This window comes from Indicator indicator (assembly GCF_027791375.1).
Source record: "Indicator indicator isolate 239-I01 chromosome Z unlocalized genomic scaffold, UM_Iind_1.1 iindZ_random_scaffold_50, whole genome shotgun sequence".
Classification (NCBI taxonomy): Eukaryota; Metazoa; Chordata; class Aves; order Piciformes; family Indicatoridae; genus Indicator; species Indicator indicator.
In genome coordinates this window covers 441,181-463,642 of record NW_026539140.1, presented here as the reverse complement: position 1 = coordinate 463,642, position 22,462 = coordinate 441,181, and the positions used below count along the sequence as shown (strand labels likewise).

Sequence of the window (22,462 nt, the reverse complement as noted above, 5' to 3'; positions counted from 1 at the left end):
GTTGCAAATATTCTACAATGGTATTTAAATCAGAATCAGAAACTCTTTAAAATCTGGGCCAAGATTGCTTCTGGAATTGTACTCGTGTGGTTACATACATGTGAAAAGAGGAACTATTTTCTATGGTACCTCAAAACTTCTATTTTTTGATTATTTGAGCCTGAAAAGCTGTATAAGGAAACCAAAATTTGACGATATATATAGGAAATGTATTATTTTTTTAATAAATGAGAAAAATATGTTTTGCAGACTTAGATAGAATCTCATCTGCAGAGTCTTCTTGTGTTTTTTCTGGTTCTTGTATTGCTTTTCCTTGTGATAGTTCAACTGTATATATTACTAGTGTATTCCCTATACGTAACTTCCTTGAAGATAATTGTGCTGGTTTGAGGCCAGACAGATCCTCTCTTGCCCTGAAAGGGACAAAAGAATGACACTCACACAAACAGATTGGAGAGTGATGGAAAGTTTAAATGGAAAACAATTGGTGAAGCTACAAAAGACTACAAAGGATAGTGCCAAGAATATCCCAAAAGCATACAGAACCCCTCACAGAATTCCCAAAGCTTCCCAATCCTTCCCTTCTCCCCACCTGAGGGTAAACCCAAACCCCCAGGGCTCTTTCTTCCCCTCCCCTCCCACTACTAGGCAAGTCTCAGGCTGGCCAGGTCTGAGACTGCCCCCCCCTCCATTCTCCTCCTGGCATTAGGCCTAGACAGGCCTAAGTGGCCTTGAGGACACTCCCCCACCGTTACCCGATAAGAGAGAGCATCTCCCATGGGAGCAGAGAGGGAAGAAAGAGGAAGAGAATGGCTTTGCAGATGGCCTTATAGGGCGCAGGATTTATTGGGTAGAAATACGCCGTTTCCTGTGTCCACCCCTATTGGGTGGGCACCCGGGACACCAGAGGTGTAATTTATGTGGCAGTGGCAGGGGGCACCCAGCCTAAACTGCCACAATAATCCTGGCACACTGGAGAAAATTATAAAAGTAATGAACAACTTACTTAACTCTAACTGATTATCGTGAGAAACCAACATAAAGATTCTGTAAATGAGGGAAGACAAAAGATTAAGGAAACACAAAGCTTGGGGCTTTTAAGTATGAGCCTTCAAAGAGGTGAATTTTTATCTCAAGTAAAATATCCCATAAATACGAGATGATTTCTTATCTATATATATGCCTTATTAGTCAATGTGATTAACAACTTCTCAGTTTTTGTCGTATAATTGTGCTTACAATTTAACACAAACCACATTCATTTTGTTACAGAATATAAAGTGTTTTGACTAAAAACTCTATTACTACCTTTATTTATTTTTAGCATTTAAATACTTTCATTATTGCATTGTCCATTCATTTCACAATTAACAATATTTTGGTATTATATGCATCTGAAACATGAGAAGATCGTAGTTATTTGTATTTTTTAAAAAGGAGAGGGAATTAGAACAGGCATAAGGCTCAATTCCATATGTTTTCCTGTGACTAAAATGCACGTGACATAATGTTGGAGCTGAGTAACAAACTTGGAGCGTTGTCCTGGGAACCTTGTTGCACTCTGTAGAGAGCAGTCACTACCCAGAAGACAGACCAGCTCCAACAGCAGTTCAAATTGATTCCCCTGACTCCTATGGTACTCCTATGCTGCAGCTTGCTTGTGCACTTATTTCTCCTTTGCCAGGGAATATTAAGCTTCCTTTTGACAATGAAATAGTTTCTGAAAATGGGAGAGGCTACCCTCTACCATTCAAAATCAACCTTTTATGAAGCAAAGAGATGTAGCTGTTGAGTCCATTTGCTATTTTCTCCTCAGCTAACAAGTGGTTCAACCTTCACGCTATTGTAAAAAAGAAATGATACAATGCAGCTGCATTTTGCAAAAGAGTTTTTTTCCTCTAATATATTTAGTAGATAGTTAAGCCCTTTACATATGCATTAAACACTGCCTATGACTGCCCTGAGAAAGATGCAGCAGGGGAAACACTGATTCTGGAGCTCAGCTGCTATGGGAATGCCACTTTGCTGCTCAACAATGGAAAACAGAGACAGTTCTGAGAGCAAACGTGATTTCAAGACTAGTGAGTGGCTGAATTTTGTAGTTCTGCTACCTGGGCCACAACACATAATTCATGTCTTCAATAGCTTTCTATTATCTTGCCTAAATGTCTTAGAACTATTCAAGAATGCTGTGCCAGCATTAGAGCAGCCTGTATTAGAGTAGTGCCAAAATGGTTTTCTTATGCTTCCACTTTTAAAGCCAATATCCAAGTGAAGTTAGTTATTTTTAGTTCATCAGAATGCCAATAACTTGCAATTCCTTGATATCCAAGATCGATAATTGTTTAAATGTCCTATGTAAAAACTGAAATGTAAACATAGACACCTGTTAGGAAGATGTTATTCTAGATTTTAAAGTTTATGTTTTGCAGTAGTACTCTTTGTTCAAAGGCTCAATTTTCTGGCTTAATAAAAGTCCTATTGATGGTTGTGTGACTTGAGTCTGGAACATTGGGAGCATAGCTCTCCTCACAGATACAAGAGATACTATTTTTACTTGTTTTTTCTTGTGTGCAAATATTCTGAAGTTCCATCACTTAAATCATGTGAGTTAAAAATTAATACATTCTTGAAACATCACTTAATGGGGAATTTAAAAAAACAAATCTATATAGAGGTTTCATTAGTTGTCAACTAGTTCTTATCACTGTGCACATTAAAAAAAAAAAGAAAGAAAGAAAAAAGTAAACATTGTTCATAAGAAGTTACAAGAGTTTATTACTCTGTCCCAGTAAAAGGTCTCAGATTTTAGTTATCCCTATGTCTCTTATAGGTTATATAACAAATAAAAAGTTTATTGTCATTTGCATTTGAGAAGTGCATGACAAAGCTGCATTTCAAAACACAGCAATGCCAGAAGAATGTTTAATTTATTTCCTCCGTTACTAAAGCATGAAAAAGCAGAAGAAAACAACATCTATACATCATATTGATTGTGACATATGTGACATTAATGTCTGATCATGTACAATTTGCAAATGAACAAGCAGATTCATCAGTATACAATGATGGGTATGATTTTATTCAGTTTTCTTTAAGCATTTTTTTACTAAGAACTTTATAAAAGTGATAAAAAAAAAGAAGCATCCTTTTTTTAATCTCTGTTTAGAAGATACTGGACAACTAGTGACTTGTATTACACTGACAGTGTGTCTAAAGTTTGCAAAAGGGTTACAGGAAGAGAGAGAATACTTTCCAGGTGAAGAAAGTGCTTAACACCAGTGTAGATTACTTCCTCTATGTTGCCATCCTTGTGTGGGTTTTCACAACAAAACAAGGACTGAGGATTAAAGTTTAGGACCTCTTTCAATTTAATTACAGCTGGAGAGTGTTTGCAAAAGACAATGACAGAGATACTCTGTCGGACCTCTCTAGTAAACCTAAAATTACTCTCCTTTTTCTGTAAGACTTGGTATTTTGTTTGTTATGTCTTTGTTTGTTTTATTGGGTTTTGTTGTTGTGATTGTGTTGGGGGATTTTTTTGTTTGTAATATCAGGAATTTATGTCCAGTCTTGTCCACTGTGTGCTTCTGATGTGATAAATACAACACTGAAAACATTCCTGAGTGCTATGTCTGATTTCAGAATTCCCTTACAGTCCTTTTCAGCATCACAAAATCTGAAACTGCAGCGCACCAAGGAAGGATCGGGGCAGCACACCACGTGGAGAAGCATGTCCCTCCCCTCCACCTGAGCAAGCTTCTCTCTCATGAGAGGCAATCGTGGCGTGGGTGGAGACCGCTGCAGAGGAGGGAGGTGCTGAGTCATGTGGGTTTGTTGCTGAGGTTAGGTCACATGGGCAGGAACAGGGGTGGTTGCAACTCGGGATAAAGCTGTTTCCAAAAGATCTGTGTCGACCCAGATGGAGGTAGAACAAACATGCAAGTGCCCAGGCAACTGTCTGCAGAGAGTGCTGGAGCCTAGCACTTGAAATGGAGGGCAGTGGAGAAAACACCTGTTTTTAGTGCAAGCAGGTTGATTATCAGCTAATGGGAAGAATGAGGTGGCAAGACTAACAATTGTAAGGGAATGTGAAAGGCAATTAGATTTGAGGTACCAGGATCTGCAGGCTTCCCTAGCAGAGGGAGGAGATCCAAGAAGCAGGGGGAAATGGATACAGGAGTGACAAGGGAAACCCCTCAGGGCTCCCCACAGTTTCCCAGCTGCCCTTGCAAAACCATCAGGATTTGTTCCCTTAAAAAAAAAAGAGGAGGGTAATTGCTGTTGGTGATTCCCTTCTGAGGGAAATGGAGCGTCCCATATGTTGGCCAGAACCTTGCTACCAACAGAATTTGGAATTTTTGATCTTGTGGAACTTTCTATAGCACCGGGCCTACTAGCAACAGATGGAATACATCTGTCTCAGAGGAGGAGAAAGATCACACTTAAGAATAGCCTATCCCACATGGGGAAAGGGGTTTTAGGAAGGGAGTTGGCAGGGCTCATTGTCAGGGCTTTAAATTAGATTTGAAGGGGGGAGGGGGACTGGAGTCTGAGGGTTGTAAATGGGAGTCAGGGGTGAAACCACCAGCCCAGCTGAAGTGCATGTACACTAATGCATGCAGTATGGCTAATAAACAAGAGGAGCTGGAGGTTTCGGTGCAGCAGGAAAACTATGATGTAGTCACCATCACAGATATGTGGCAGGATGACTCATGTGACTGGAGTGCAGTAATCAATGGCTACAGGCTCTTCAGGAGAGACAGGTGAAGGAGAAGGGGTGGAAGGGTGGCCCTGTACATTAGGGAGACTCTAGATGCCATTGGATGATCGGGTTGAGTGCCTGTGGGTGAGAATTGGAAGGAAGGCCAACAAGGCTGACATCCTGTTTGGACTCTGTTATAGACCACCCAACCAGATGAAGAGGTTGATTCTATAATCAGCTGGAGGCTGTCTCAAGATCACCAGACCTTGTCCTTGTGGGTGAGTTTAACTTGCCAGATATCTGCTGGGAACTCGACACAGCAGAAAGGAATCAGTCTAGAAGGTTCTTTGAGTGTATTGAGGATAGCTTGTAACAGCTGCTGTTTGAGCCTACTAGGGATAAGGCTCTGCTCGACCTAGTCTTTGCAAATAAAGAAGGGCTGGTGGGAGATGTGGTGGTCAGAGGCTGTCTGGGGGCCAGTGACCATGAAATAATTGAGTTTTCAATATACAGTCAAACTAAGAGTGGCATCAACAAAACCTCCATTCTGGACTTCCAAAGGGCAGACTTTAGCCTATTAAGGAATTAACTCGGGAAGTACCCTGGGAAACAGCCCCAGGAGGGCTGGACCTACTTCAAGAAAGAAATCTTGAAGGCTCAGGAACAGGCTCTCCTGATTTGCCAGATGATGAGGCGACAGGGTAGACAGGCAGCATGGATGGGCTACGAAGTTCTGAATGAATTAAAGGAAAAAAAGAAGTTGTATCATCTTTGGAAAGAAAGTGAGACAAGCCAGGAAATGTTTAAGAATGTTACTAGGTCATGTAGGAAAAAAATTAGAGAGGCAAAAGCCCATTTAGAACTTAGACTGGCCACTTCTGAGAAGGACAATAAAAAGTGGTTTTATAAATATATTAATGGCAAAAGAAGGAGAAAGGACAACCTCCACTCCTTAGTGGACATGGAAGGGAGTATAAAAACAACAGATGAGGAAAATCAGAGGTACTTAACACCTTCTTTGACTCAATTTTCAATAGTAGGATAGGTTGTCTTCCAGAAAAATGGTCTCCTGAGCTGGCAGATGGAGTCAGGGGGCAGTACAGTACACCTGTAATCCAGGAGGAAGAAGTTAGAGACCTGCTGAGCCACTTGGATCCCCACAAATCTATGGGACCAGATGGAATCCATCTCAGGATGCTGAGAAAACTGGCTGATGAGCTTGCCAAGACACTCTCCATAATTTTTCAACAGTCCTGGCTCACTGAAGAGGTCCCAGATGACTGGAAACTGGCCAACGTGATACCCATCCACAAGAAGGGCCAGAAGAAGGAGCCAGGGAATTACAGGCCTGTCAGCCTGACTTCAGTGCCAGGCAAGACTATGGAACAGGTCATTTTGAGTGCAATCACATGGCACCTACAGGATGGCTGAGAGATCAGGCCCAGCCAACATGGATTTAGGAGGGGCAGGTCCTGCCTGAACAACCTGATCTCCTTATGTGATCAGGTGACCCACCTGGTGGATATGGGGAAGGCTGTGGATGTGAGGAAGGTTATGGATGTAGTCTAGTTGGACTTCAGCAAGGCCTTTGACACCATCCCCCATAGCAAACTCCTGGCAAAGCTGGCAGCCCATGGCTTGGACAGGTGCACTCTGTACTGGGTTAAGCACTGGCTGGAGGGCCAAGACCAGAGAGTGGTGGTGAATGGTGCCAGTTCCAGTTGATGGTCAGTAACTAGTGGTGTCCCCCAGAGATCAGTGTCGGGCCCCATCCTGTCTAATATCTTTATTGATGATCTGGATGAGGGGATTGAGTCCATCATCAGTAAATTTGCAGATGACACTAAGTTGGAAGGAGGTGTTGATCTGTTAGAGGGTAGAAGGGCTCTCCAGAGGGACCTTGACAAACTGGACAAATGAGCAGAGTCCAACGGAATGAGATTTAACACATCTAAGTGCCGGGCTCTACACAGTGGCCACAACAACCCCATGCAGTGCTACAGGCTGGGGACAGAGTGGCTGGAGAGTGGCCAGGCAGAAAGGGACCTGGGGGCACTGGTGGATAGTAGGCTGAACATGAACCAACAATGTGCCAGGTGGCCAGGAAAGCCAATGGCATCCTGGCCTGTATCAGGAATAATGTAGTCAGCAGGTCAAGGGAGGTTATTCTACCCCTGTACTCAACATTGGTTAGACCTTGAGTACTGTGTCCAGTTCTGGGCTCCTGAATTCAGGAAAATGTTGAGTTGCTCAAACCTGTCCAGAGAAGGGCAACAAGGCTGGTGAGGGGTCTGGAGCATAACCATATGAAGAGAGGATGATGGAGCTGGGGTTGTTTAGCCTGGAGAAGAGGAGGCTCGGGGGAGACCTTAATGCTGTCTACAACTACATGAAGGGAGGTTGTAGCCAGGTGGGTGTTGGTCACTTCTCCCAGGCAACCAGCAACGAACAAGAGGACAGTCTCAAGCTCTGAAAGGGGAAGTTGAGGCTTGATCTTAGACAAAAGTTCTTCCCAGAGAGAGAGATTGCCCTTCAGAATGGGCTGCCCAGGGAGGTGGTGGGGTCAATGTCCTTGGAGGTGTTTAAGAAAACCCTGCATGTGGCACTTAGTGACATGGTCTTGTTGATTAGCTAGGGCTCGGTGATCAGTTGGACTTGATGATCTTGGGGGTCTCTTCCAACCTGGCAGATTCTGTGATTCTGTAATACCTACACTTTCAGTCTGTCTGTCATTTGCTGTTTTCTTCCACATCTCCATAAAATCTGCATGCTTCCTAACAATACTTAGTTTGTAGCTGCACTATCAGTATTGCTGATATCAGCAGGGGTATGTACAGCTCAATCAAGGTTATATTGCAAACAAATAATTCTCGTCTATGTGAAAACTAGTGAGAAAGATCATTATTAAACCTTGATTTGTGGAAAAAAATAGGGCATTATCTACTCTTTCAGGAGGGATAAATGACAGAATAGAAGGCCTAAAGAATATAATCTTCCCTGTAATTGCATCGTGTGAGGATCTGAAGAGAATCTTGATTCCTAGTGCAAAGATACAGATGCTTAGCCTCTGCAGTACTCTTTCAAGACATCCCTCTCCTCAGCAGTGTGGAAGGCTTAATGAACACTCTGCTGCTGTTGCCCTGGTTGTGAATTACTTCTTGCTTCAAAGAGCACCAATGCTGCTTTAAGCAAACTGCAGTGGTGGCATAGCATGGGCTATTTGTATATAAAGACAAATATTTCCTTGAGAATGAAGAAAAAGATGAGTGTGCAGAGGCTAACTATTGAACACTAGAGCAAACAAGGCAACACTACGTGGCACTGTTTATTAAACTAAGTGGTTACTATTTTTTTGTTGTTTTGTTAATCTTGCAGGAAAACTCTGGCTGGCAGTATGTGGAAAAAGATGGGAAAAGCTGTTAGGCACCTCTCGCTCATTAGCATCTTGTTTGTCATCCCTGGTCTTTGAGATGCTGAGTCTTATAATTGATACAGTACTCAGCAAAAAGGGCAGCCTAAATAAGTGGGTGAATTTGTCCAGTCATGTCTGTAATAATAAAAATGCACAGGAAGACTGAATTCTTTTGGGGTTTATATAAAAGAGAATCATTCAAAAAAGTTCTCATTTTGCATTCATAATGAAATGGCCTTTGCCAGAGCTTGACCATTTCTTGTTATGGATGGGGAGAAATATGAATGTGGTTGCTAATCTTTCTGTCATTACTTGTATCTCACATGTCTCTCCTTAGCAGTGTCTCTGTTTCCCAATGAAATAAAGGCAGGCGACCCACCTGCGGCACATCTAGAAAGAAATTCTGCTGCTTGAAGAGATCACGATCACATTTACCAGCCAGGTACTGGTATGCTAATACTTACTCAAAGTATCATGTGATGTTTATACTACTAAACCATATATAAAAAAATCTATACATTCCAGATGAATACTTCACATGTAATCCAAATAGATATATGTATAACAAAGGAAAGAACTAAAAGACTTAAGTGATTTATCCCCTTTTCTGATGTCTGCAAAATAGTACATAAAGGAAACCAACCAGCCAATCAAAATCCAAAAGAATTTCCCTTCAGAGAATTTTGTGCATTTCTTAATGCATTGATCAATATCAGCAGCAGTTAACCTGCAGTATGTAAATTCTGACCCTGGTCTGTAAAACGTAGTCCAGATCAATGGAACATTGGCTGTTTGCAGCTTACTCTAAGTGCTGACAAAGAAGGTGAGACCTGCCCACTCAGTTTGCAGATACTCACAATTCTAAAATAGCCGAGTCCCATACTTTTGACCTTATTTGTACAAGTGTTTGCTGTATTTTTAGTTTCATATTATCTCTCTGTTACACATTGCTTCAACAAAGCACTAGCTTTGTATCCTAATGCAGTCACAAATCCTATTGGCAAATGAGCCATATTGCATGGCTTTTTTCTTTTTTCCCTAATCATTGAGGAATATTGTAAAGCAGCTCTTCACTGAATTGGCTGATTTTTAACATGAAAATATTACATTATATCTATGTCACGGTAGGGCCAAAACAGGCCCAGTACAGCCCAAACCGGCCCAGTACAAACCCAAACAGGCCTTAAGGTGTCTAGGCATGGTCCCCCTCTCCCCTTCCTTCCTGAAGAAAGTCAAGGCAACATGGGAAAAGGAAAAAAGGGGGCAGGACCCATGCATGTCTGATAAACAAGTTGTTCACCAGAGGTAAGAGAACATATGCTGTTTTTTTTCTGCCTTTTATGATCATAGCCTGGCAGAACGCCTTTCCATTGGGCAGCTATATGTTGGCTTCAATTGCCCTATTGGCCCAAATGAATCTCAGGCAAAATATATATACAGGTTGACTTGTAGTCACCTTTGCCTTGCCTTCAAGCCTTGCCTTACTCAAGCTGTGCTTGAATTGCCTGCTTGGACCCGTCTTTCATGAAGCTGCCTCAAGTTGCCCTGCCCTGCCTCGAGCGCCTCATCCGAAACCTGGGATAAAGCCACAAGGAACTGGAAAAGTCGTGAGCCTAGAAGCTGGAGCCAAGCCTAGCTTGCTTCCCCTTGCCACCAGAATTGTGTCGTGCCTCAGTTTATCCAGGACAAGCAAGTACCCATCACAAGAAGCATCATAAACTACCCACTCCCTGCTAAAGCCAGATCAGCCCTGAGACAATGTGGCACCCTTCTTGCCAGCAGCCCACTGTGCCAGTGACATACGAGAGCACCCCAAAAGCCTCTACAGATCTTACACAGCAGCAGCACTACCCACTTGAGTAGAAACAACTGTGATTAATTAATTCATTGCCTCTTGGGCTTAAGGGTTCTTATTGAGTCTCCCCCTCCACTGTGATTGAGCGCTATATGCTCCCGGGGACCTTCTCTTTCTGTGTTATTTCCTCCCGGTTTGCATAGAATTGTTGTATTTTGCCCAATGACTGTACTTTCCTATTGTAAATATATATTCCAACTGTACAATGACATTATTTAAGGAGTTTTAGCAATTTTTCATATTAATAAAGGGTTACTAGTATTTTTATTAATACCCATTTGCCATATCATTTGTTGGTTAAGTGCAATCCCTTAACAATCTAAAGACTAATAGAGCTAGAGTTGTGCATTTTGTTTTCTTTTCATGTGGTCTAAAAATTTTTTACATAAACAACTTGAATTTACTTTCTTACTTTTTCTGCTTTAAGAAGGGTTGACTTGCATAGAGGAATAAAACCTAAGCTTATTTTGGAATTATGATTCTGTGACTCTGCTTTCTTGGCAATGAAGCCTAGGCTCAAGATACAAGGAAAACCAGGCAATATCTTCTTAAACATGTGCAGATGGATCTGAGCTACATCTCTCATACAATGCATAGACAGACACAAGATAGCTCCAGGCTGGATGCTTTGTAGTCTTATTTTCATAAGTGTGTAACCATATCCATGGCATGATGAGAGCAAGCAACTCCACATCTGACTTCCAGGTCTTTGAAATTTCTACATTTCAACCAGGTGGCTAAGGTCCCTGTCTGATGCCCAGAAAAAAATAGTAGTAATTGAGAATTGTGCCAACCGAGACACCTGGTGGGCAATGATCTATAACCTAAAGAAGTTAGTTTGCATAGAGAACTAAAATAAGGAAACATCCTGAATACAGTTAATCCTATAAAACTGTTCACAGATTGATTCTGGGCCAAATGTCTATACTTAAATTTATTTGGTGGCACAGCCCAGAGCCTTCTCCAAGATTTAATTATCCCCTTTGGCAAATGAAACAGGACTTATTCTACTATTTGAAAAGTTTTCTGGAATGTCTGGTGTTTGGAGTTATGACCCAAGACTCTTGGCTCTTTAACACCCCTGAAGACATTCAAATCCATGTTTCTAAACCCTAACACAACAGTACAAGAACAAGGAGAGTGATTCTTTAGATCCTTTTTTCCATGATTTTTTCTTTTATATTGTTTGTTCTCATTCTATTCCCAGCTCAGAAATCTTCCTTCCTAGTATAATATATTACTACACATCATTCCTACTGCAAATACCTCTCTAATGCCTGTTACAATAGGTCTCTTTTTTTGAGATTTAATCACACTGGCAGCTTATATTTTTAGCTCATAGGTGGCTGAGTCAGCTAGGATCTCTCTATTGTCATATGCTTCCAACTACAGAACTGACTTTAAGCTGATGTCATCATTATCAGCCTTTGATAATGTACCTTCTGCATATCTTACTATTGCATATTCTTAAACTTTTATTTTCAGGAAGGCCATTCCCCTTGTTTATCGTACTGTAGATCTTTCCTGCAGAGATCATATTTTAATTAACATCTCCCAAACTACTAACCCCACAAGCTGATTCCTTCTATTTACAATGTATTCATTATATTATTTTATGATTTTATTCATATATTAAACAAGACTTACGCTGTAACAATAACTGGATAGTTCCTAGCCATTACCATCCTCACCTTTAATTCATTACACATACTCCTACTGCTGTATTCAGTCCTCTGACACTACCAAAGAAACATCATAGCTATATCAGTCATATGCATTCTATGCTAAGAATCTCTTTTTCTTTCCTTTGGGAAGTATTGAGATGTCAAAGCGAGCTATCAGTGTACTATGATGTACCTTTGGTAAATCCATGTCATGTTTTATGACTTCACTGCTTCTTTTCATTCTGCATGTCTTTAATTATTCTGTCCCTCAAGACATCCTGTATTTAGGAGCAAAGCCACCAAAACAGGTAAGTATCATGTCCTTCAAGACTGTGTTCTTGTTTTATGATCTTCCTATTTATTTTAGTTCTACAAACTACCTTTTATGTTATCCTTTTACAAAGTACCCCCTTCACATGTGAGACTTGTAAAAATTATTTATTAAAAGATGCATAAATTAGTTCTCCTGTGTCCTGTACTAAAACTGACTTCCTCTGCTAGAAGCCATGATACATAGTACTTATGTTGGATTGAAATAAAATTCTTGACTGTGGAATTAAAAGATTCACAAGGGCTGAAAGGAAGTATTTTCACAGAACCTCAAAAAGATACCTCCAGGATTTTCACTGTATGCTTTCAGGTGAGAAATCTGGATGATCAGACAGCAGTACAAAATAAACTGTGCAACCACACATCTTTTTTTCCCTTCAGAAGTTAAGTGATTGACTTCTTCTGCAGGTGTATGGAGTCATGTCTGTTCTGTTCTGGGTTCTGTGTCTCATTTCAGAAAGAACCATAATTATCTGTAAAATGTGACGTGCACACAGAGCTTTTTGGTGTTTTGTTTTGGTTAGCGGTTTCTTTGGTGGGCTGTGTTTTGTTGGTTTGTGTTTGTTTGTATGTTTAGTTTTTCTTTGGTATTTTTTGTTTGGTTTTGGGTTTGAGTGTGTGTGGGGGGTTTGGTGGGTTTGTTTGTTTGTTTCCTTGTTGTGTTGTTTTTTTTTTTTTTTTTAACAAATACAGCCTGAATGGAAACTTGCAGCTTGGAAACCAGAAAACGAAATTAGTTTTTTGCCCCTACTGAATAAAAACACCCAAACCCCAAACCAATCATCCAATAAACAAACAAAAAACCCCCACAAAACCCAACAAAACTGTGGCAGTTTAGGCTGGATGCCTCCTGTTACTGCCACATAAGTTACACCTCCAGTATCCTGAGTGTCCAACCCAATAAGGTGGACACAGGAAATGGCGTATTCCTACCCATAAATCCTGAGCCCTATAAATTCATCTGCAAAGTCATTCCATTCCTCTTTCCTCCCTATCTGCTCCCGTGGGAGATGCTCTCTTATCGGGTAACAGTGGGAGAGTATCTCAAGGCCTCCTAAGGCCTGTCTAGGCCTAATGCCAGGAGGAGAATGGAGGGGGAGCAGTCTCAGACCTGGCCAGCCTGAGATTAGCCTAGCAGTGGGAGGGGAAAAAAAGAGCCCTGGGGGTTTGGGTATACCCTCAGGTGGGGAGAAGGGAAGAGCTGGGAAGCCTTTGGGTATTATGTGAGGGATCTGTACACTTTGGGATGTTCTTGTCACTATACTTTGTTGTAGCTTCACCAATTGCTTTTCCATTTAAACTTTCCATCACTCTTCAATCCGTTTTTATGAGTGTCATTTTTTTGTCTCTCTCAGGGCAAGAGAGGATCTGTCTGGCCTCAAACCAGCACACAAACAAAACACAAAAAACCCCAACCAAACAAATACAAAAAAACAAAACCCAAACAAACCAAGCCAAACAAAGCCTAACTAAACAAAACCAAACATAAATAAAGCCGGTATCAGTAGTTATAGAGTCTTTATTTCTGACGAGACATTTTTTGCTCTACACCCTGCCTGTTATAGACATCTAAGAGTGAAAATATTATATTAATAGTATTAGATGGATATGAATTTTATCATGTCTTACATATGGGGAAAAGAAAATAGATACTCTAACTCTCATTATTGTACCAAATATATAATATGACCCTGTTAATTTATTCTTTGTTTATATTTGGTTTTGTGCATTTCTGCTCTGTGTAGATTCTGCAGTTGTAGCAGTGTTGCTGATAGTGCTTACAATCAGATTTTTCATAATCTTGAAAGAGCTCAGTTTCATTAAAATAATACACTCTCCAGCAGCATTACATGTCTAGATGCTCTAGAGAAACTTTTTTGTAATACCAACAAAACTGCAGCAGGTGGCACTAGAAGGAGGGTTAACCAGGTGCATGACGCAGGGAGAAAGAGAAGGGAGAGGGAGCAGGAGAAGAAAATAAAAAAAAACAGAAACAGTAAGATCAAAAGAACAGAGATGCTTAAATTTTATATCTCCTTCTTTTTAGTTTGTTGAAATAAAGATGAAGTGGCACAGGAGGTTGGATGTAGAAAATGTGGGCTTGATGGAGCTGAATTAGTGAAAGGTGAAATGCAGAGGGAGTTCATGGTTTCTAGGAACTTCACAGTGAACAAAGAATTTACTAGGAAGAAGTAAAGCAGACATTTTCAGCCAGCTGGTATGGGTGTTGTTGACTTCACTTAGTTGTGTTCTTGTGCTTCGCAAGCAAATATTCATTTATTACATTTGTTGTCATTAAATAATATGTAGTGAAAACTACAATAAAGTGGAAAAAAAAAGTACCTTCCCCCCCTAAAAAAACAACCAACCAACCAAAACCTCAAAACTCCTGTAAAGTTGAATTTCAGGCAGAGGCAGAAAAAAGTGCATTACCTGCTCTGTATCTTATAACTGCCCTGTGTCTTTATCATCTTTTTACATTGTTTCGCAATTCATAAGCAGATGGCAGTAGTATGAGGAGTATAGTTAGAAAAAATGTAAAACCACTTCCTCTTTACAGAAAGAAAGTCACAATGAAAATAATTTTTGAGAGGAATGACTTTTTAGTAGTTTGAGCCTGTTAAGAAAAGAAAAAACAAACTTCAGTATAAAGTTCTTCATTTGTAAATGAAGGATGGCAATACCCAAATCAAGTACAACCAAATTTTGCAGATGTTTCAACTGTGAGGACAAATCTGTAACAAGACATAGTTTTTGTTCTGGGGAACTTGCAGGCTTTCAAAATAATACATGAATGCAGATCCACTGGAAATGATCCACTGTAAATGACTCACTGTCAAATCAAAGGGACATAATGATATATTTTAAAGAGAAATAAGTAAGATTTTTACTATGGAAGCGAAATTTCAAAATATCAGGTATGACAATGCAAAACACTGAAAGTGTGAGGGAAATAAAAGAAGGGCATTAGGAAAGATACATGTTAAAAAGATGTACAACCAAACAAGAATAAGAAAGTTTTGTCATGGTTCCACAAAGAGGAGCTCAGAAGTTAATGACAAACCTGGATATTGTAGGGAAGAGAAATGGGAAATGAGAGGTTGAAATAGACAGAATTATGAGAGCAGAAATATTTCATGGATGCAGGAAGATATGATGCAAAAGCAGAGAGCAGGCTGTGATATTTTGAGTAAGTCAACGTATGCCATGTTACACACTTTCTAGCTGCCATAGATTCATCTCTGGATAAAGAAGATGATTGTTTTGACATTCCGGATATTTACTATTGTACAGACTTCTGTAATTCTGTCTGTCCGCTCAGAAACATATCTATGCCTTTCATGTTATTAATTTGTTATAAGAATATGTTTTCCACAATTATGAAAGTACCTTATATCTATCTGCATTATTTATTTGTAATTCAGAAAAAAAAAAAAAAGTGTTATGACCTTTCTCTCTCAGATGTTCTTTTTTGGTGACTGTAAGCTATTTCATAAGACAAATGTTTACCCACAACAGTGCTGGCCTTTTCCTGAATTTGCATTACATTACCAGAATAATTTTCATTACCAGAATATTTTTTTCCTAATTTATAGCTCTGGGGTTCTTTAGAGCTAATTCTAAAGAACATCACTCCATATAAAGCCCTTGCCAAGATTTTATTTGATATTTGTCCTATTTTTACACATGAAATTTTATCTAGCTGCAGACTCCAGGACCGTCTCATGGGATACTCTTTAGAGATGAGATGTGGCACAAGGAACATTTTTATATGTTCCTGTTAATTTAGTTGGAAGGTCAATATTCACTCAAAGAACTATACAACAAAGAAAATCAGCTTATGGGCAACTTAATCTAGTTGTACTAAACTCTGAAAATAGAGTTTAGACTTACAGAGAGAATTTAGAAAAGCCAAAAGACAGGTTATGATGTACATAATCTTTAATAACATGCCTTCATGCCTTCTTTCAGACAAACAGGAGTGGATATGGAGAAGAAGAAGATAGAATGCACAGTACGTGATTTTAACTTTCCTTAAACCTTTTTTCCCAGTATGGTCATTTAGAAATATGCCTATTAAACCTTAATCATGCTGATTTTCTGTTTTAAAAAGAGTGTAACTGAAAGCTGCTTTAAGCAGGTTGATGTTTTGGCTAAGTCTTGAACATATTTTTTGTAAAATCTTAATTAGTCTGTCTGAGATAGCAAGAAACCAAAACACAGTTTACTCTTTCTTCTCTGGTTGAATCAGAACATCCTTGAAAGGCTGAAGAAGTTGATTAAATAAGCAACCAAAGTTCAGAAGCTTCTGGGGCTTAACTCACATTTCATTTCTGCCCAACAGTTCTTCATAACACTGAAGAATTCTACACTTTTGCATTAAATCCCACAATTTCTGCATCATTCAAGAAGAAAACTCAGCAATATTCTATATAGTGTCTGACCCACAGATACCAGAATCCTTTGGGTGAAGAAAGTTGTGGTAATCTGAGGTTCTAAACAGTCATATTAATTAGGAAGACAAAGTTTAAGCCACTGGGCTGAATTTGTAGCTCCTCACAGTTGACAGTGAAATGCCCTTTGGTAATTCACTGTCATGGTAATTTTCTGCCAAAATACAAAGACAGTCTGTACAGTGGAAACCACCCAGAAGCAGCAGTGATGAAACCATTGATGAGGTCCTTTAATGCAGCCTTTGCACTCATTAATGCCAGGAGTTTGCTAATGAGCAGGTTATACCTCATACTTGAGAACAGCAACTTTTCTACAGTTAGAGTACACAGCAGCTTGGACCTGTATTACAAAAGCACTTTTAGGATATAGCTTAGGTATAATGACCTAAAATTCCTATGAAACTCTATAGCAAATGAAGCTCTTTCTCAATATACCATAACTACACACATGAAGACAGTTTAACAGCAGCTTCCTCTTAGCAAAATATAGAACTAAAAATGTGCAGTATGTGGGGGTTCAGGAGACTAAAGCTTTTGGGAAAGCTCAGCACTTTCATATGTTTATATTACAAATGTTTACTCATAGGAATTGAAGATGTATTTATTCATTGTCAGTATTAATTGCATAAACTCACTAGGGACACTCTTGGCACATATTTCTGAGGGGCAGCCGATCGTTTGGTCCTACATAGGAAAACGTACACCACTCTTTCTACTTTGTGAGCTTAGGTTCTCTGCTACAGACACAATGCATTCGTTCAAAAATGCAGAACTTGCCATGTTTTCATAGCTGAAAGTGTAAAAAACTGCCAGGCTGAAAAATGGTGAGGAATGGCAGCATGCACAGTTAATGCTACCCGCCCCTCGCCAAGAAAAAAAAAAAAAACAAAACAAAACAAAAAAAACCCAAAACAAACCACCAAACCCACAACGGAAAATCAACCAAAAAACGTGATGACAAAGAACAGGCTAGGGCTAGAACTGAGCAAGTGGCGGCGTCTCAGTGCTGGTGTGCTGGCTGCTCTGTCCTATTGTCTGGTTCTCGTCAAAGCTTCACATTTCCTACCTGCCGCCACAAGGGGTGTCCGCGCAGGACGCGCTGCGAGTACAGGCTTCAGTCGCCGAGCGGTGCGGCGGAAACCGTCATTTCAGCCCTGAGCGATGCTGTGAAATTGAAGGAGAGATTCTTGCTGCAGCTCCTCAGAGACTGCTTTTGTTAGAGGGAAAAGCAGATTTGTGGATGCGTGTGCATGTGCGAGGACAGGCAGAGTGCTTTGACTGAGGTGTCTGGTCCCTGGGAAGCACTGCAGGGAGAAGCAGAGAGGCAGTAAGAAGCAGAGGCAGAAGCAGCACTGAAGTACAGCTGTTGACTAACAGTCCGGTCCTTTTCGGTGCCTCAGTGAATGTGAACATGGATTCTGTCACTGAAATCTTCATGAAAATGATCTTTCTCCTATCTGTCCGTAACTGGCACACAGCAGTAGAAGGCAATAAGTGTAAGTATTTCACAAGATTTAAAACTCAATCTAGGTTGTTTTGAGAACTTCTGGAATATTTTATTTGCATTTAGAATAGATACTGGTTTTTTTGAGACAAATGTTTATTGATTTGAGATCATGACACCAAGGTGCTAGGTGAAAATATTCTAAAATCCTTCTACAGATTTTTGTCATGAGTCTGTGTACAGAATACTGTAGGTTGCAGTCTAAGAGTACCTGAAAAAAGCAATTTACTAAGAGATGCATGCTCAGCCTCGTTTTAATCTTTGTTTTCTGCTTGTAAGTGCAGCCTTTTCCAAGGAATAGTCTCTTACATGGAAATTACTGGCAGATTTCTGTTGTGTACTGTTTCAGCATAGGTTTTAGCAATTTATATTTTTGAAAGCCAATGTGCACATTTTGAATTAAGCTGGCAGTTAACTCTAATGGACATTACTGTGCCTTCAGGACCAGCACATATGTAACAGGGAAAAATTTGGGCAGCAAGACTTTATGGTCTCTGCATTCATTGCTTGCCGAGTATTATTCACGCATTTGCTAAATAAGAGCAAACTATCAGTTCCAGCAGAAAGTTTTTTGTTGTTTTTTGAATTGCTGTTGTTGTTGGGTTTGTTGTTTTTTGTTGTTGTTGGGGGTGTTCGGTTGGTTGGTGGTTTGTTGTTTTTTTTTTTTTTTGGGGGGGGGTGTTTTGTTTCTTTGCCTTTTTTTTTTAATGAGTAATTCCTTTTTGTCTAGTGGAGTGGTATTGAAAAATAAACAGTGATTAGAGTTTTAAAGATAATCTGGTCTATAGAAGGTGAATCTGATATATACTTGAAAATCTCTGTTTTCAGTGTTGAATTAGATGAATTATTTTTAAATTAAGAAGAAATAAGAAAACTTATCCAGAAACAAATTTTCAGGGGTTTCATCCTTCAGTAATATTTCTGAGATCATCTTGTTTTATTTGATTAAGCAAGCTGAAGGATTTCATTTTGCATATATGTCAGATGATCATAACCTAAGCTGAGAATATTTTCTCCCCTTCCTGTTAAGGTACTGGTTGTGCAGCACAGGAATGGGTAGGGCAGGGGCAATGTATATATAGGAAGAAAGTGTATGCCAAAGCAAAGAAGCATGTTCAAGAATAACCTTCCAGCTCCCAGGAAACATTTAAGCAATGGCAGAGAAGTTTGAAGTGCTCTGTGGGTTTATAGCCCAGGGTTTTGCATATGGATGTTTTGTAAACTAGACATGCTCCCATGAGGCAGACATTCACAGTGTAGCATCAAAATGATCTTGTGCTGTCATTCAATAATGATATCTCATTTGATACTCAAGTGAATAGTGTAGACCTAAACATGAATACTAAGTTCGTCTTGTTAAACACCCTGCTGCAATCCAGCCACAGCTTTATTTCTCTTCATCATTCTGCATTGTACAGTTTATGAATACATCCATTTTCACAAGACCACAATAATTGAATTGCACATTAATAGCATTTGGCACTGTGCACAAAACTAAATCAGGTGCTTACAGGGAGGCATGTTAAAAGCATAGCAAAAAAGACTTGCATCATCACACAACAAAGTAGTAAAGCACTAGAGGTCACTCTTACAATTTATGAAGCAGGGTTAAAGGAAAAGGCTCAGGCTTCTTACAAACAGAAAAATATGAAGAATAAACCAAATCAGGAATGAAACACATTTACTACTGGCTTTATCAAATACTTCTCAAAACCAAGTCAAACTCAGTTACAGTATCAAATGAATGACCTGAATTAACAGATATTTCACATATGTGCTAGAATTTGTGAATTATTTTTATACATGACTAAGTCCGAGCTCCGATGTCAAAATATTGTTCAGAATTGAACAGGTAAGAATTCTTCCCATGCTACTGGCAAGGAAGCTAATTGTAGGAAGAATAAATAAAATTACCAAATTAAGAATGAATAAGTGTTAACATGTGAAGATAACTTGGCCAATCTAATGCATATTATTGCTTTTCATTTTCTAATCTGTGAAAAAAAATATCCTTTTATATGTATTTTATTTTGGAAGTGAAAATTTATAGGGGAGAATTTATTTTAAAAATATTTGTGGTAGTTTTAGGGTGGGTTTTAGTTTCAACCCACCACAGTATCTTTCTCAAGTATCGAGGTATAAATTCAGTTGGAATGTTAGGTTTCATGAAATGACTACAGGAGAAAAAGTTCTTTGCAATTACTGTTTGCACTAGATACATGCAGCAACTATTTCTACTCACTTGAGCTTACTTCACTCTTTTTGAGAAGTTGACTAGAAATTGAAATCCTTTTCAGTAGATGGGTTTAGTACTGACATTTATGTATTCAAATTTGTTTACAATCAGAAAATGTTCAGTTTTCTTGAAAAAAATTTATGACTAGATTTTCCGGTAGTCTGCCAATAATCAAAGCAAATAGAATGGCTTTTTAATTGTTCCTCTAAATTTTTATTACTTTTTCACTTCAGAGTTCTTTCTTTAATATCATGTCATGAATATTTAAGTTTTACTTTGTCCTTTTTCAGATCAGCTGCCATTAAGAAAAGACCAAGACCTTAATATGTCACCTTGAAGTGTCAATGCTCATGTTACTAAATTAGTTGTATAAAGAAAATTTCTTGGATCAGACATTGATGTGTTCAGAATTACTTCTGCCCTAAAGGAATCACAGTATTCCTCTTCTGAGTAAAATTATTTTTAAGTTTTTAAGCTATTAGGAGTTGATGGACTTCATCATCCAGAGTATGAAAGTTTATTCCTACATTTTCATTTCAATTTTATTTGGTTGGTTGGTTGTGGGATTTTTGTTGTTGTTTTGTTTTATTTTTGTTTGTTCGTTTTGTGGGGGTTGGTTTGTTATTGTTGGGGGGTTTGTAGGGGATTTTTGGTTTCTCCTGGAGAAATAATGATGACACTTCCAACAAAGAGAGCTAATAATTGTTGCTGAAAACTCGTCTTTCTAAAAGTTCTAAAAGTAGTGCTGCTTTATGCTTTCCTGTGCCTTCTTTCTCCCAAAGAATTGCAGTTCCAAAGCAACTGAAAGAAGTTTGAAATGCACAGTCCTGAGTAAGTAACTGCACAAGATCAAATGTGAGTTTTAAATGAAGGATTAAAGCAAGTACTCCTGTAATTTATTTTCCACTGAGCTAGGAAACATTTTAATTTCACTGGGAAATGTCTCTACAACTGTATTTCAGAAAGATACTAAATCAGGCCTTGAGAACTTGCCAGAATTTAGTATTCTAATATCTGTAGTACTTAAAAAAAAATAAAAAATACAAACATAAAACAATGGACCAACTAAAAAAAAAACAAACCAAAACACAAAAACCCCAACAAAAGAGAACAAAACACACACGCACACACCAAAAAACCAAACCAATCCAAAACAACAATACCCTGAAAATAACACTCTAAAATTGAAATGCTGCACAAAACATGATTAAAATCTCTACACACATCAATTCAACTGTGACTAAAATTTTTCAGGTTAATTTTGACAGTAAAGAGAACAAATTAGGAACTTTTCATGTAAATTGTCACCTCTTTAAACATACTACTCTTTGTTAAAACTCTCCAGTTGTACAGAAGTGTTTATCAGTATTTCTGCTACAATGAGAGCAATTGCTTTAAATTCAGAAATTTTAAAAATTATTATTACTGTCGTTAAATATCAGGGGTTTGTCACTGATGCTACAGTAGAAAACATACTCTAGAGCTCACAGCTCAGTAGACTATTTGACAACTATGAAATCACCTTAAAAATATGCTAAAATACTGTTCATGACAAACAATTTAAATTAAAATGTAATTCTTCTAATATGTGGGTGATATGAACCGTAGTGGAGGAGAAATTGGAAACTTCTTCAGTTTTCCTTTAAACTCAAAAATATTTATCTTTTGTTTATTATTATCTGTCTCTGCTCTGAGATAGCAGTAGAGGCCACATCAGAGATCAGGCCATCTCTAGGCAATTATTTACATGAATAAACATTAAAGACATCTCTAGGGTACTATGAATATTTTTAGTATGGTAGCATCAAAAGCTTGTATCATCAAATCTAAACCACTATCAATAGAAATGTCTATTTTTTTTTTGTCACACTTTCAAGGTTGACAATTCATGCAAAGACCTTGGGTTGATTACACTGAGTATAATCAACAATTTACATTCCGTTGTTCTAAGCTTTAAAATTCTGATGAACATATTGTCCCTGGGCTCAGTCAGCAGGATGAATGGAACAAATTTGGTCATGATTGGTGGATAGCAACAGATATGTAATGACGTTCTCGAAGTGGGGTAGAATCAACCATAAAAGAAAATTCAGAAGATTATATATGTATTATGTTGTCAGTGCTACTGATAACATCTACACAGAATCACAGAATTATTGAGACTGGAAAAGACCTCTGAGATCATCAAGTCTGGCCTATGACCTAACACCAAGGCATCAGCTAAAACATGCACATATGTATTAGAGTCTACTGTGATTTAGTTATGCACCAATCAGTAGGTCCAGAGTACACACTAGCTTCT

At 38.8% G+C, this 22,462-nt stretch overlaps 1 protein-coding gene across 1 annotated transcript in view; it reads left to right on the top strand.

Moving 5' to 3' along the window:
- The first annotated feature begins 17,825 nt into the window (after positions 1-17,825).
- Positions 17,826-22,462, top strand: part of CNTNAP3 (contactin associated protein family member 3) — a 330,271-nt gene continuing 325,634 nt past the window's right edge. The window contains exon 1 of the mRNA XM_054398343.1: positions 17,826-17,916. Within this exon, the coding sequence (XP_054254318.1) occupies positions 17,832-17,916 (85 nt within the window). The 5' untranslated portion in view covers positions 17,826-17,831. The remainder of the gene's footprint in view (positions 17,917-22,462) is intronic.